Below are 14,106 nucleotides of genomic sequence, written 5' to 3'. Positions count from 1 at the left end.
CAGTAACAACAAAGCTCACTTGATAAAAAGGAAAGACAGTTTTACCACCAAAATGCAATTATGTATTGTTGTTAAGGAAGAGATTAAATATAAAGCTATAAATGAAACTGATAAATTCTCACCTATGCATCAAAAAAAAAAAAAACTTTCTAAGCAGAAACTGTTTTAATTAATTACCACAGCAATGGGATAACAGACTTGGGTGCTTTTTTTTTTTTTTCAATCTTTCAGTTTAAGACTCTTTCTACAAATTTAGAATGCATCATTCTACCATCTGTATCAGCGTATGAACAAATGGGCATTTCTGAATTTCTTTATTAGCCCATAAAAATTAATCAGCCTTCTCATATTTTCTTAAGGCTTAGATTAACGTATGCTACTGGTAACAGTGAGTTAAGAAAGTTTCATAACACTGGGGCTTATACTTTCAAGTTTTAAAACTTTTCATTTTCTTTAAATCTCACATCTTCAGGAGCCCTTCTCAAAAGACGCTCAAAACAAACTGGTATAAACATGATACATATCATTTACTCAGGCAACTCTTGAGAACCTATCGTATTCAGATGTTACGCTAGGCACCAAGGGTAGACAGCTGAAAAAGACAGCTCCTGCCCTCAGGTGGCCACAGGCTAGCAGGCACAGACAAGGACATAGAATTACAAAATAATGTGATCAATTTTAAACAGTTAAATAAAGATCTTACAGGGCAGGAAGAATAGAAAGAGTTAACAAATGGAGGGAGAGGAGGCAGAAAAATAAGAGTAAAGACTTTGAGTCTTGCAGAATATTTAATATGAACAGAAATTCAGATGCAGGAAAGATGGAAAAATGGTTCCAAACATAGAGATCAGCATGGGCAAAGCCTTGGCTCTGAGAATCGCATGCAGCCTGGCACTGCTGGAGCACGGGGACAGATCCAGCAACAGGCTAGACAGACAGGCAGGGGCAGATGCTAAGCACAGCACACCAGCTGGAGAATCTGGAAGGTGCTCAACAGATGAGGGTGGGGCACTGAGGAAGTGACTGTCCAGGCTGCAGTGCAGGAGCTAATGGAAGAAAAGCAGTATCAGACAAAGGGGCTCGGGTCAGGGCCAACAATGCAGAAAAGGAGATAGGGAAGAGCCGAGCGCACGTGATTCCAGAGGAGATGGGGAAAAGAAACCGTTTAAAAAATCCAAATAATCCTTATTTACAAAAATCACTTGTAAATCACTTGTGATCACTTGTAATCACTTTAAAGGACTTATGCATCTTATACCTATGTTCTTTAAAGGTATGGGTGTGTGCGTACGTGCTAGGTTGCTTCAGTCGTATCCAGTTCTTGTGCGAGCCCATGGACTGTAGCCTGCTGGGCTCCTCTGTTCATGACATTCTCCAAGCAAGAATGCTGGAGTGGGTTGCCATGCCCTTCTCCAGGTACAGGGGATACAGTTAAAAACAGCATGTTAAACTCCGTCACTGAGACTCACCTGATAAAGTGCGTGGAACTTCCCCCTGAGCAGAAATGTTGACCTGGGGCATGTCCATAGCCACAAAATTGTCTACTTGGAATCCCAGCTTATATTCAACCTATAATATGGAGAAATAAACAAACTGGACCTGTGATAACAGACAGGGCTTAGTATAGCTTGACCACACTGATTTTGGTCATTAACAGATAATCTAGCTCTATTTTTAAAAGTCCAAATTGTCAGAAACAGTCTTAGGAATGTTCCTGTATTTTCACAGTCAAAGACACCAAGTCAGGGAAGTTTAACATACGCAAAGCAGCCAGAGTGAGAATCCAGATCTGGTGAGTCTAAGACGTTTCCCCACCAAACTGTGCTGCTTCTTACATGACTCATTAGATTACTACCTTGGGGTGTATTTTATTTATTTCTTCCAGTTTTACTGAGATTTAATTGACATATATCACTGTATAAAATGGTTTCAGCATAATGACTTGACTTACATACGTGATGAAATGCTTATCACAATAGGTTTAGTGAACATCTATCATCTCATATAGATACAAAATTAAAGAAATAGAAAAAAATTTTTCCTTGTGATGAGAACTCAGGGTTTACTCTCTTAACATTCATACATAGCATACAGCAGTTGATTACATTTATCAGGTTGTATACTGCACCCCTATCTTATAACTGGAAATCTGTAGCACCTTTTCATTGTTTTCATCCAGTTCCCCGCCTGTCCCCCTCTTCTGGTAACCAAATCTGATCTGATCTCTTTTTCTGTGAGTTTGTTTGCACGTTTGTTTGTTTTTGAAGTATAACTGACCTACAACACTATGTTAGTTCCTATTATACAACAGTGATTTTTTTCCTATACATTTCAAAATGATCACCACAATAAGTAGTTATGATATGTCACCACAAAGACAATATTATTTAGTTATTGATTATACCCTCCACAATGTAAATTTCATACCCTTGACTCTTTAATTTTGCAACTGGAAGTTTGCACCTCTTAATTTCCCTCGCCTCTCTCTTCCCCCAACCCCTCCTCCGGTGAGCACCTGCTTGTTCTCTATGTTTAGGACTCTGTTTCTGTTTTGTTACCCTTGTTCATTTGTTCCTGGGAATTTTCAACTGGATAAAAATCCAGTCCAGTAAGCCACCCTCTATCTCATGCCCAGAACAGTACCACCACTCTCCTAATCCACCTGCCATCTAGGAGTCAGAAATCCTGCTGAGGATCACAGTCACCGACAGAGAAGCCCTAGGGAGGCAGAGAGATATGAAGAGCCAAGGGGTTGAGATGCATAATTTACAGTCGATGACTAGTCACCAATGTCTTCTCTAGCTGATAAAAGCCAAGCTCTGAAGGCCTGTATGTGACTGGCAGATGAAGGTCTGATCCGTAAATCCACTCACCTCACAAGTAGATTCCAAAGTACAAATTTCTCATAAAATATCTATGCTGCATTCTCTAGTCCAGCTTTCACCACTAATAGAGTTAATGTTTAGATGTCCACCTAACTTCTGGATCTCAAGTGATTCAGAATCCAGAAAGGAAGACAGATGACTAGAAAAATGTCTCTGGAACACCAATATTCTCTATCAATACCTGGCCTCTATAGGTGGCTTGATAGAACCAATCAGTATCAATCAATATCAACACCAAACACACCCCTTTTGCTAGCAAGATGTTCATGAAAGAAACAGCTCAAACTGCAAAGCAATAGCTGAAATTCAGAATGGATGCCATCTTCAAGACCCTCAACAAGGCCTTATATTTCCCGATATTCTTTGTCCTGTCCTTGGGATTCAATGAGAAGGGAACCCCTCTCAGTGGTCACAGGCCTTCCAGTGAAGGCTGGGATTGGCAGAAGCCAAAGGGCAGAGGGTTAGGAAAACAGTAGTAGGAAAGAGGTTCAAGAAACCATTCTTCAAGAAACTTAACTAGAAAGAACATAATTAGGTAATGGCAGAATAGACTTCAAAGCCTATCTTTCTTTTTTCAATGGGAGATACTCAAATGTGGTACACGCTAATGGAAAAAACCAATAAATAGGACATAACAAAGATGAAAGAAAACAGGGAAAAGAGTAACCTCCCAGATTGTAAGAGAAAGGATGGACACCTGGGCACTGACTGAGTCAGGAGGTGTCTAACCCACAGATAAGAAGGGATCAATCCAATGACTATAACTCCCTCTCTTGGTTCCCCTTTTCACACTTCACTTGAAAGTTCCAGAACAGTACTGCTGTTGTTCAGTTGCTCAGTCATGTGCGACTCTTTGTGACCCTGTGGACTGCAGCACGCCAGGCTTCCCTGTCCTTCACCATCCCCCAGAGCTTGCTCAAACTCATGTCCCTTGAGTCAGTGATGCCATCTGACCATCTTGTCCTCTGCTGTCCCCCTCTCCTCCTGCCTTCTTTCCCAGCATCAGGGTACTGGGCCATTCAGGTGTACCCAGAACGCTATAGGGATATGCAAGTATTAAAGCACTGCTTTACAGTTAAGATAGATATACAAACAATTGTTAAAAGTTGTATTTGTTAAGTGCCATGTTCATAACAAAGGAAATGCTCTTGCTGCTGCACATCAGTGACTTGGTGGTTCCTTGGTTTGAAGTGTTCCCGCTCACCTTAGCATGCGGCAATACTTAGTCACTGCCACCAGGGGGTGTGAGAGAGCCATAGCCCAGCAAGTGTGGGCCAAGAATGAGCAGGCTTTCCAGCAATACTTACTAATATTAAGAAAATGCGTTTGACTATATTCCTATATCCATGCAATCTCTAAACAAAGCAATACATGAAAGGCAACTGCCTGAAAAAAAATTCAGCACAGTCAGCAAGAACTGGATTGGAACCATGAGACTGTGTGACCATCAGATAATTTACTAACTTTTCCCGAGCTTCAGTTTTTATAAAATGCTGCTGCTGCTGAGGATCAAATAAAATAATTAAATGACACACCTAACTGTCAGTCCAGTACAGGTCCCCTCTGATAAACACAGACCCCAGTAGCATCAGCAGTCATTCCAGGGTGGCCATGCTATGCCCCACTGCACTTCCTCATATTGGCCAGCCTGCTCCTGACCGCCAAGATTCTGACACAAGCCTTCCTGTGCCCTGCCAAGAGCAATCCTGCAGCCCTCTGTATTGTCCCCTATCTTGGGAACCCCACTAGACTGAATAGACTCTCACACTGTCGGCCTCTTCACAAGAGTCTTCCCTGCCTTTTCCTCCAGCCCGGCTTTCCTAATCATTTGGTCCCTGTAACCCTCAACCCTCAGGGCCTAGACAGCAGGGTCAGCATTCCCTCAGGATCTTCAGGTCCTTTCTCTACTTCCCTTCCTCATGCACAAGCCCCTGTACTCTGAAGCTCACAGCTTCTACTCACAATGGCTATTTCTCACGCCATCATCATCAGTGTCACACGAGGACTTTACAGAGCCCGTGGCGCTCGGCTCTCCTTGCCTCCTGCCATCTTCCTGGTGGCTTTGATATTAATATTCAGCATTCCTATGTACTGAAGAAGTACTTCATAACCAAAACAAATGTAAAAATCCCAATCTATCAAAGAGCCCATCACAACCTCTGATTTCTACAAAACCAGTTCTTTGATTCCAACACTCTGATTCAACCAACACTTATGAAGCACATTTGTAAACCAAGGGCTGTGCTCATAGCTGGGATGTAATAGCCAGTGACACTATTTCCATTCTCTCCAGCCTATCCATCCAGGGACCTGGTTTCACTTTCCATAGACTGTGCCCCAGAGAAGACTGGCTACCAACATCGTCTTTTTGCCGTCAGAACACTGACCACCTCTCACGCCACCCCTGCTGCCCAGCACAGCCAGGGGAAACCACAGACCAGAGAGAAAGCTGCTCTTACACAACGATGATCCCCACGTTCAGGGTAGGCCATTAATCCCGCTCAGCAGTCCCTTCCCCACTCAGCCCCTTCTCCCTAGTCGTCTCACTCCAAACCTCATGGGACTCACAGCTTCACCACCTGCTGCCCGCCCCACTTTCCTCCTCTCAGACAATGCTCCTGTCCCCTTCACCTGGCACACAAGAACCTGCACCCCACTTTCTGCCTTTCTTTTCAGCTCCAGGCAGATTTGGTGGCTCAGATGGTAAAGCGTCTGCCTACAATGTGGGAGACCCAGGTTCAATCCCTGGGTCAGGAAGATCTCCTGGAGAAGGCAATGGCAAACCACTCCAGTATTCTTGCCTGGAAAATCCCATGGACGGGGGAGCCTGGTAGGACACAGTCCATGGGGTCGAAAAGCGTCGGACACGACTGAGCGACTTTACTTTTCACTTTCCAGGCAGATCTGTTAGAGCACTCTTCCTCTGCACTCCACTCCCAAGGAGAGATTTATTCCCTTCTCCAAATGATAAACCCTTCTCTCAGCACACTAGCCTTAGCCCACTAGACCACTAATGGGATCCTGTATCATCAGCTCGTCTCTCTCACTCTCCTACATCTTCATTCTCTCCCATATGCCTAATAACTTACTAGACATATGTGCCTAATAATCTTACAGCTCTCAAACACAGCAGATTGAAAACCAAATTTACTATGCTTCCCCACACTTGCTGTCTCCTTTACTCTAGGTCTCAATAATTGCAGGCAGAGGCACAGCCAGCCAGGGACCAGAACCCCTGGGGCAGTAGACAGAGCGAGCTGCAAACAAGGTTAAAGGCCCTAATTGTAGTCTGAGGGCAGGGACGAGACCAGCACTGGAGAGCCTCAGTGTGGCAGGGGGTGAGGGCAAAAGGTAGAGAAATGGGCTCGTGAATGGAGCTGGGTAGCATCAGAGGCACGCGGAGAAGTGGTGAAGGGGTTGAGCAGGATTTCTGAGAAGCCCAGCCCTTTGGCCAGCAGCAGCCGCCTGGAACACAGAAAAGCGTGAAAGTATGGCGCCTGCCCTGTGGCCTCCCTTTTTGAGGGACTGCCTAAACATGAAAGGCATTCCAAAGCAGTTCTCTTCTCCCTCAGGAATCTTCAGAATATAAAATTTTAAATTGTAGTTTCTGGGGTTAGAAACAGCTTATTATTAAAGGGCAGTTTTTTCTATTTTGGCATGCCATCGATCTATACAGACTCTCACTGGCCAATAATCCTTTGAAGAAACAGATCTGCTCTAAAACTAACATTTATAATCTACTGGAACAAAGAAAATCTGAAAATCAGTTGTTTATCCGAACAAAGAATGAGCCAAAATACTTCAGAAAAGAAATAAGAAAAAAATATAAATATTTGAATAAGCTAAGAAATAAACATTTTTTGTAATCTTCCCTTACTTGGAAACAAATGGTAATTGCAAATAGGCAGCTGCTAAGTAAAGCCACTTCCTCTTGGAACCCAGTACAGATTTAAAGTGAGTACACTTTGCCTGAAGCCCAACAGCCTTTCAATTTCTCTGAAATTATCACAAGTGCTGCCTTTCTCACAGAAACCCCACTCTGCAGGGGATACAGCAGGCTGGCCCCCAGGGCTGCTGTAGGAACTCTGGACAAGTTCCCTGCAGACCCTCCTGACAATGATGAATTTCTGAAACCAAAGAACAGCTTATAGAGACTGAGTGGGGTAAGTATTCTGCTACCTTTTGGTATATTTTTGCCTTTCAGCTATCTAAAATATCTGACACTTAACAGATGCAATTGCAAGTTTTTTTCCTGGATACTGGAGAATGTTCTGGAATGCCGAAGCAAGTTGTTATCTGTTAAAACCAGCAGTAAGGGGACTGTGAAAGAAAAGCAACACCAGAGTTCTTACCCCATCTGGAAATGCAATTAACCCATTATATTTACCAACCACTCTCTAAGGCAGTGTGATACAATGTCAAGAGTAAGACAAAGCTCCAGTCTCTGAGAAGACCACAATCTGTTTGGCAAGATAAAACAAAGTCACTGCAGAACACTATTATCAGAAGCTTCGATAATGTTAAAATATCCACAATGAAGTGACATACCAAGAAGACTGAAGATCTTTGGAAGCAAGTATCTCATCTTCTGGTAATTCTTAAAAAGCAATAATTGCAAAGTGTTGGACCCGAGAAGCCTTGACTCTCCTTCTGAAAGTTCCTAACTGCATTCCAGTGCTAACAAGATCAGGTGAAGAACTCTTCATCATGTCTCTCCTGCCCCCTTGCATGACTATCATTTCAAAAATATATATATACACACACATACATACACATATCTAGATGCTTATCCATGTACAGACTATCTTTAGAAGGGGAGATCAGAATCAGGGAACAGTGGCTGCCAATGGAAGGGGAGTTAGGTGGCTAAATTGCTTGGGGATGGTACTAGAAAGGGCTAAGGGATTTATTTTTCACTACATACCCCTATGCCTTTCGCATTTTGTACCATATGCATAAACAAAATACTCAAAAGATTAATTTTTAAAATAAACAAACTTCAATTAAACAACTATGCTAAAACCACAAAAGAAATTATGCCCTAAAACTGGAACTAGGAGTTGCAATGGAGGTCAAACCTGACATTAGATTTAACATACACACACTCCTTTGCTTTTTTACTATAAAACATTTTAAGTCATAACATGACTAGTACTTTCCTCAGAATTCTTATACCTTCTACAGATGAACTGTGAAACAGGCTTAGCTATATGTTCAAACTATGAGTTACATTCATTTTTTTCCATTTTAAAACTATATTTTTTCAAATTTACAACTTTATTCACAGTAAAATATCTGCAAAATCCCAGGTGTGCAACTAGTTTGCCAAATAGTTTGTCAAGAATACACGACCCATGTTTCCACACTTCTAGATACAGGCATCCACTGCCTCCGAAGCGGCACACCCTAACTGAAAAGCTCTCACTGCTCCGAAGTTGCCCCTTTGCTGAGCTGTGCCCTGTGCGTCTCTTCCATCGTCAGTTAAGGAGCACCTGTAACTGAGTACCAGGTGCTGCAACAGGCACAGGGGACCCAGAGAAAGATGAAAAGAGGTCCCTACCCCTGACGTGCTCAGCGCCTCAACGGGAGAGAGAAGATCAACTACAAAAATCTTCTTAAGAGCATGATAAGGGTGTGAAAGGAAAGGGCACCTGACACAGCTGAAAAAGCGGTGGCACCAGGTCTAAGTTTCATGAGCTAATCAAGAGTTAGTGAAGTAAAGACTGGGGAAAGGGTATCTCTAGCACAGCGAACAGCAGCACAGTAACAGAGTCCAGGGCATTCAAGAAATAAAAAGAGACACTAAGCGATTAGCTGGAGGGCGGGCAGAAAGACGAGATCATGAAGACTCCCTATGAAACAGAATTTTATTCTGGTGGCAACCGAGAGCCTCAGAGCAGCTTTGCAGGGGGTGCAGCAAGAAGTCAGTCCAGAGGCCAGGAGACCAGTTAGAAGTCTGCTATTTTTCCATAATCGAGAAACATGATCAAAACATGAAAGCCTAAGCTAAGGAGGAGGCATTGGATCTCAAGAGAGATAAGAAACTAATTTAAGGCATAGTTATGAGAGAGAATCATCTGGATCATCTGGACTTGGAAGGTGCAGGAGGCGTCTAGGATCCCTTCTAGGCATCTGGCCGGGCCGGGTAAATAAATGGTGATGGCCTCCAGCAACTCAGGGAACTTCTGACTTACAAAGACCATCGTACCAGTAAGGGCAGCCCAAATGTACACTAAGGATGGTGTTTAACACCTGCCACAGAAGAAAGTTATGCTCTACAAGATAATGTGAAGAATGCGAAGTACTGTAGAGCTACACTAAGGCTCCTCCTCACCCAACATGTACCCAGACCAATACTACTTCCCGTTCCAACATATACATTCATCTGAGCCCCTTCTTCTATGTATTCTCCCGCACTCCAATTTCCTCCTTGTCTACAGGTTTCTAAAACTCCTCAGGCACTCATAAGCAGTCAGATCCTGAAACTCACTCAAAAAAAAAAAAATTAGTGTATGTATATTTTTTAAAACAAATGAATAAGAGGTTTAATTCTGTTCAATTCTAACTGCCACATCCCACATTACCTTTTTATTCCTAAATCACTACCCATACTCTTGCCTGGGAAATATTCTCATGGTATATATATATATCAGCAATCTTTTTTCCCAAGGGGGCCCCCAAACAATCACATCCTGTTCAAAGTCAGTAGTTCACTCAGAATAAAATCTCTACTATTTCATTAGATTTTTCACAACTTTAAAATATATGTATTATTTGTTTTTATATTCATCAACATTACAGATGGGAAAAGTAACAAAGGACTAACCATCAATTTTTTGGAGACTATAAAAAGCTTCTCTACTTGAAACAATGGATCTCAGAGTTGCAAGGGAACCTAAAATTCAAGACCACCATTCCACAAATGTTTAAATTCCTTCTACAACACTCCCCCCAAATGGTTACCCAGCGCAGATCTGACCTCTTTCAGTGAGAGGAAAAATCACAATGGCTAAAAGTGAAACCGAGTTTTAAACACAGGTGCAAAAACTAGTGTTTGAAAGGGTGTTGAGTTACAGAATTTTATATAATTTCAAATTGTGCACACGTGTGCGTGCCAAGTCACTTCAGTCGCGTCCGACTCTTTGCAACCGTATGGACTGTAGCCCACCAGGGTCCTCTGTCCCAGGGATTCTCCAGGCAAGAATACTGGAGTGGGTTGCCATGCCCTCCTCCAGGGGATCTTCCCAACCCAGGGGTCAAACCTGCATCTCTTATGTCTCCTGCATTGGCAGGTGAGTTTTTTTTACCACTGGCACCACCTGGGAAGGCCTAATTTCAAATTATTTCCCCACAATTACTTGTTCATTATAAAGGAGAGAACCTTACAGTGGAGAAATCTGGTGAGCTGCGCGGTCACAGTAACATCCACAGTAAAAGGACAAGCTGACATCACGTGCCCAGTGGAGGACACGTGCCCAATGCTGCGGTGTTACCACCAAGGAGGCATTCGTGAGCCCAATCACGAGGAAGCCTCAGGCAACTCAAACTGAGGTGGCCCTCCACCGGCCTATATGTCCCTAAATGTCAGAGTCAAGAAACAGAAAGGCCACAGGAGCGGGAAAAAAAAAAAGCCACAAAAAAGATGATTGTGATTAACTGGTGAAGTGTGAGTTCTGGAGATTAGGAACAGTCTTGTGTCAGTGTTAAGTTTCCTGATTTTGACCGCTGTACTTTGGTTATATAAAGAACGCTCCTATCCTTAGAAAATATACACTGATGTACACTGGGGTAAAAGGGCACGAAACATGCAATTCACTTGCATGCAGTTCAAGAGGAAAAACGTCTGTGTGCATGAGAGTAGGGAGAATGAGAGAATGAATCATAAAATAAATGCGGCAAACCAGCAACAATTTGTGAATCCGGGTGAAGGATAAATGAGAATTCTTTGCACTGTTTTTGTAATTTTCTGTCTGAAATTATATAAAAATTAAAGGTTACTCCCCTAAGTAATGGTAAGGTCACCCAAGTAATAATAAAGTCGCACAGTACTGAAAAATGCATTAGGTTTGTCTCCTTGAAGAGTCCAGGTGCCTACTCATTCAAACCAACAGACCTCAGATTAAAATGTCTCGAGTGAACCTTTTCTGAGTGACCTATGTCATTTACGCTGGCACTTCAACATATCCAAGTTACCATCTACTAAATGTTCTTAGATCACATGAATCTTCTCCCTCTGTTTTTGCAGATTTCATCCTAAAGAGATCTAACCACTTCCAAAAGAACATCCCCTATTTGGATACCCCAAGGCAATAATGTTGGACTTGAGGTGTTCTAGACAGCAAGGCACATACACTTTACCCAGGATCCAAGCTAATTTAACTTTCATCAAAACATTCCTGCAGGTGTATTTTAATGCACATATGTCTATATGTGTACATTTCTCTAATATACATGTGAGCATATATAAAAATGTGGATATATGCATATTTACATAATCATTTTTGCTTACCTAACTGGCAAACAAATATACTTAAAATATTTAGCATTAAGCAGTGAACTGAAATAAGCACCTTATTCACTTTGTAAGGAATGTTGGCTCATTGGTACCATCTTGGGAGAGGGATGGGAGAAAGAATTTGGCAGTAGCAATCAAAATTTTAATCATGAACATTCTCTAACCCAGTCATTTCACTTCCTGATCACAATGTACTATTCAGAAATAATGCTAAAAGTACACAAAAATTTCTGAACAAATTTAGATATTCTTAATATATATACACACACACATATACCTATATACATATATACACATTCACACACATATTTTTTCTATGATTCTATATTCATTAATAATAATATTAGACACAGCAACAAAAGATGACTACCAATCAATTGTTTTTACCATCCCTTTACCATAAAATTTTGCCTGCCAAATGAATGAAACTATTTGTAACAGGGAAGGGAAATGTTACTAAAAATCCATACATCAATGAAGCACTTAACAAATAACCATACATCATACATCCATACAATATCATACCATAAAGCCATTAAACAGACTGAGTTAAATCTGTAATTACAAAAGTGGAAAGTTGCCAAGACATAGTATCAGGTAGGGAAAAAGTACTGTGCAACACATGTATCAGGTAATTCCCTTTTTGTTTAAAAAGGAAAAAGAAGTACGGTTTCAAGTATCAAGTACACCAAATTTATAAACAATGATTATTCTTCTCGGTTCAGATGTACAAAGTCTTAACAGTTCTTAAAACAACTCTGTAATAGTTGAATTTTCCCAATAACCATTATTGTTTTCTAAGAAGATACAAAGATCTATATTAAAGGGGTCAGATTTAAATGACTTGCTTAAGAACAAATACCACTTTATAATGATTTTTAAAAAATAAACTCTACAATAGGTATTTTTATTTTAGTATAGCAAAAACTATTTTTATTTCCCAAATAAAATCCTACTCAGAAGCTTATACATGAGGCTGACAAAATAAAAGAAACTGAAGTTGACCGGGGAAGGTGGACTCTACACTCAGCCTCTCACTCTTTGACTTAAGAGAAAACTTACCACGATAGACGAGCCCAAACAGAGGAAACCTGAAGAATTCAGCAACAAGTAAACCGGGCAAGAAGTTTGTTACAGTTAAAGAAGCTTAGCCAGAGCCAACACAACTGCTTACACATCCTGTTCTTTCCTTTTACTGCTTCTCCATAACTGGGAAAACTGTACCCAAGACCTCAAACGTGTCTAAACCACCTATCTTACCAATCCCCCAACCCCTCATTCATAGCTCTTCATAACACCACAGTCACTAGCAGGTCCACCTGTCCCCTCTTCCAGCTAGAGCTACATCCTTGCTTGAAAAGCCTGAAAATAAGTGTTCTGTCAGAAGCTAGTCACATACATGACTAGCTTTCTTTTCATTTTCAAATGAAAGGCTACTTTCATTTTCAAGGATTTTGCAAGTCTAGAGGAATGGGCTCAAGATTTAAAACACATATCTGAGAAGACCCAGTACCGCTACAGCCCACCACCCACTGACCCTCTTGGGCAGCTGGCAGCCCACCCCGGAGATCCAGCCTCTGCCTCAGCCTCTGGGCCTGGGTGGTCCTGTCTCGGCCTCTTTGGTGGACCGCTCTCTTACCTTGGACTTTGCATGCCAAGTGAAGTGCAGGAAATTTGTCTCGCTGGGTACTAACAGGTTAAAGGATAGAGCGTAGTGACTAATAAGGTCATTTCTCACATAATAAAGTTCTGCATCAAGACCTAGGAAAAAAAAGAGAAAAAATTAAATGCCCCAAATACCCTCAAAAGCATTCAAATACTGATCCTAATAACAGAGTAAAAGCACATCCCACACGTGCTGCCTTATAAAGCAGGAAGAAGACTGGATTTCATCATTGCCAACAAAGATGAAGAAACTGAGATTCGGAACAATTAAGCACAGGGGTGCTGGAGCTAGAACTCTGGTTCTGAGAACCACCAATGCGACGCATTTCCTTTTGGACGAAGACCTTCTCAGATAAATGCCTACAGACAAAAGCCCCTTCACCCTGCAAAACTGATGTGGATTTAGGAAAAGAGACAGGCACCTGGGGGAAACATGAGGTGAGTCAAGGCCTCAAGACCCAGCCAGAGGTGATCCTGGCTTCTGTCAGTTCGATGTGCTGGTCACCTGAACAGCATGTTACCAAGGTACCCTCACGCCACTGCCACACAGATACACATCTTCTTCCAAATCTGAACTGCAAAGCAGAGAACACTACACTTCTCATATTCTCAGGACTGCCCTCTCCACAAAGCAGATGCTCGGTAAACTCTTGTTAGACAAGTTAGCACCACAGATGAAAGGAAAACATATCAAGATGCCTAAGAAATGCTAGAGATTTCAAATTTCACTCATCTCCACACCACTTTCTTGGCCAAGGTTACACCCAACCTCCAACACATATCACATTACTCAGTTTTGTGATAACCCCTTCATCCTACTTGTATTAAACATTTTCTTTAAAATTAATTCAATTTTTAAATAAAAATTTAAAGGAAAGATTTAATCACCATCTTAAGAAGAAACCCAGTAATTACTGAGAAAAAAATACAAGGTAACCAAAAAAAAAAAAAAAACCTACCTACTAACTGCTAGCTAAACACTACTGTCTACATGAAGGCTGTGAGCCTGAGCACAGCTCATTGTTTACAAAAAGGGAAGAA

At 41.6% G+C, this 14,106-nt stretch overlaps 1 protein-coding gene across 2 annotated transcripts in view; it reads right to left on the bottom strand.

Moving 5' to 3' along the window:
- RYK (receptor like tyrosine kinase) overlaps positions 1–14,106 on the bottom strand; it is a 111,754-nt gene that overhangs the window by 71,619 nt on the left and 26,029 nt on the right. For both annotated transcript variants that reach the window (XM_069565361.1, XM_069565358.1), the window contains exons 2-3: positions 13,040–13,161; positions 1,470–1,569 (exon numbers count right to left, since the gene is read on the bottom strand). In XM_069565361.1, coding sequence (XP_069421462.1) covers positions 1,470–1,569; positions 13,040–13,161 — 222 coding nt within the window. The remainder of the gene's footprint in view (positions 1–1,469; positions 1,570–13,039; positions 13,162–14,106) is intronic.

This window comes from Ovis canadensis, chromosome 1 (genome assembly GCF_042477335.2).
Source record: "Ovis canadensis isolate MfBH-ARS-UI-01 breed Bighorn chromosome 1, ARS-UI_OviCan_v2, whole genome shotgun sequence".
NCBI lineage: Eukaryota > Metazoa > Chordata > Mammalia > Artiodactyla > Bovidae > Ovis > Ovis canadensis.
This window is presented reverse-complemented; position numbering and strand designations above follow the sequence as displayed.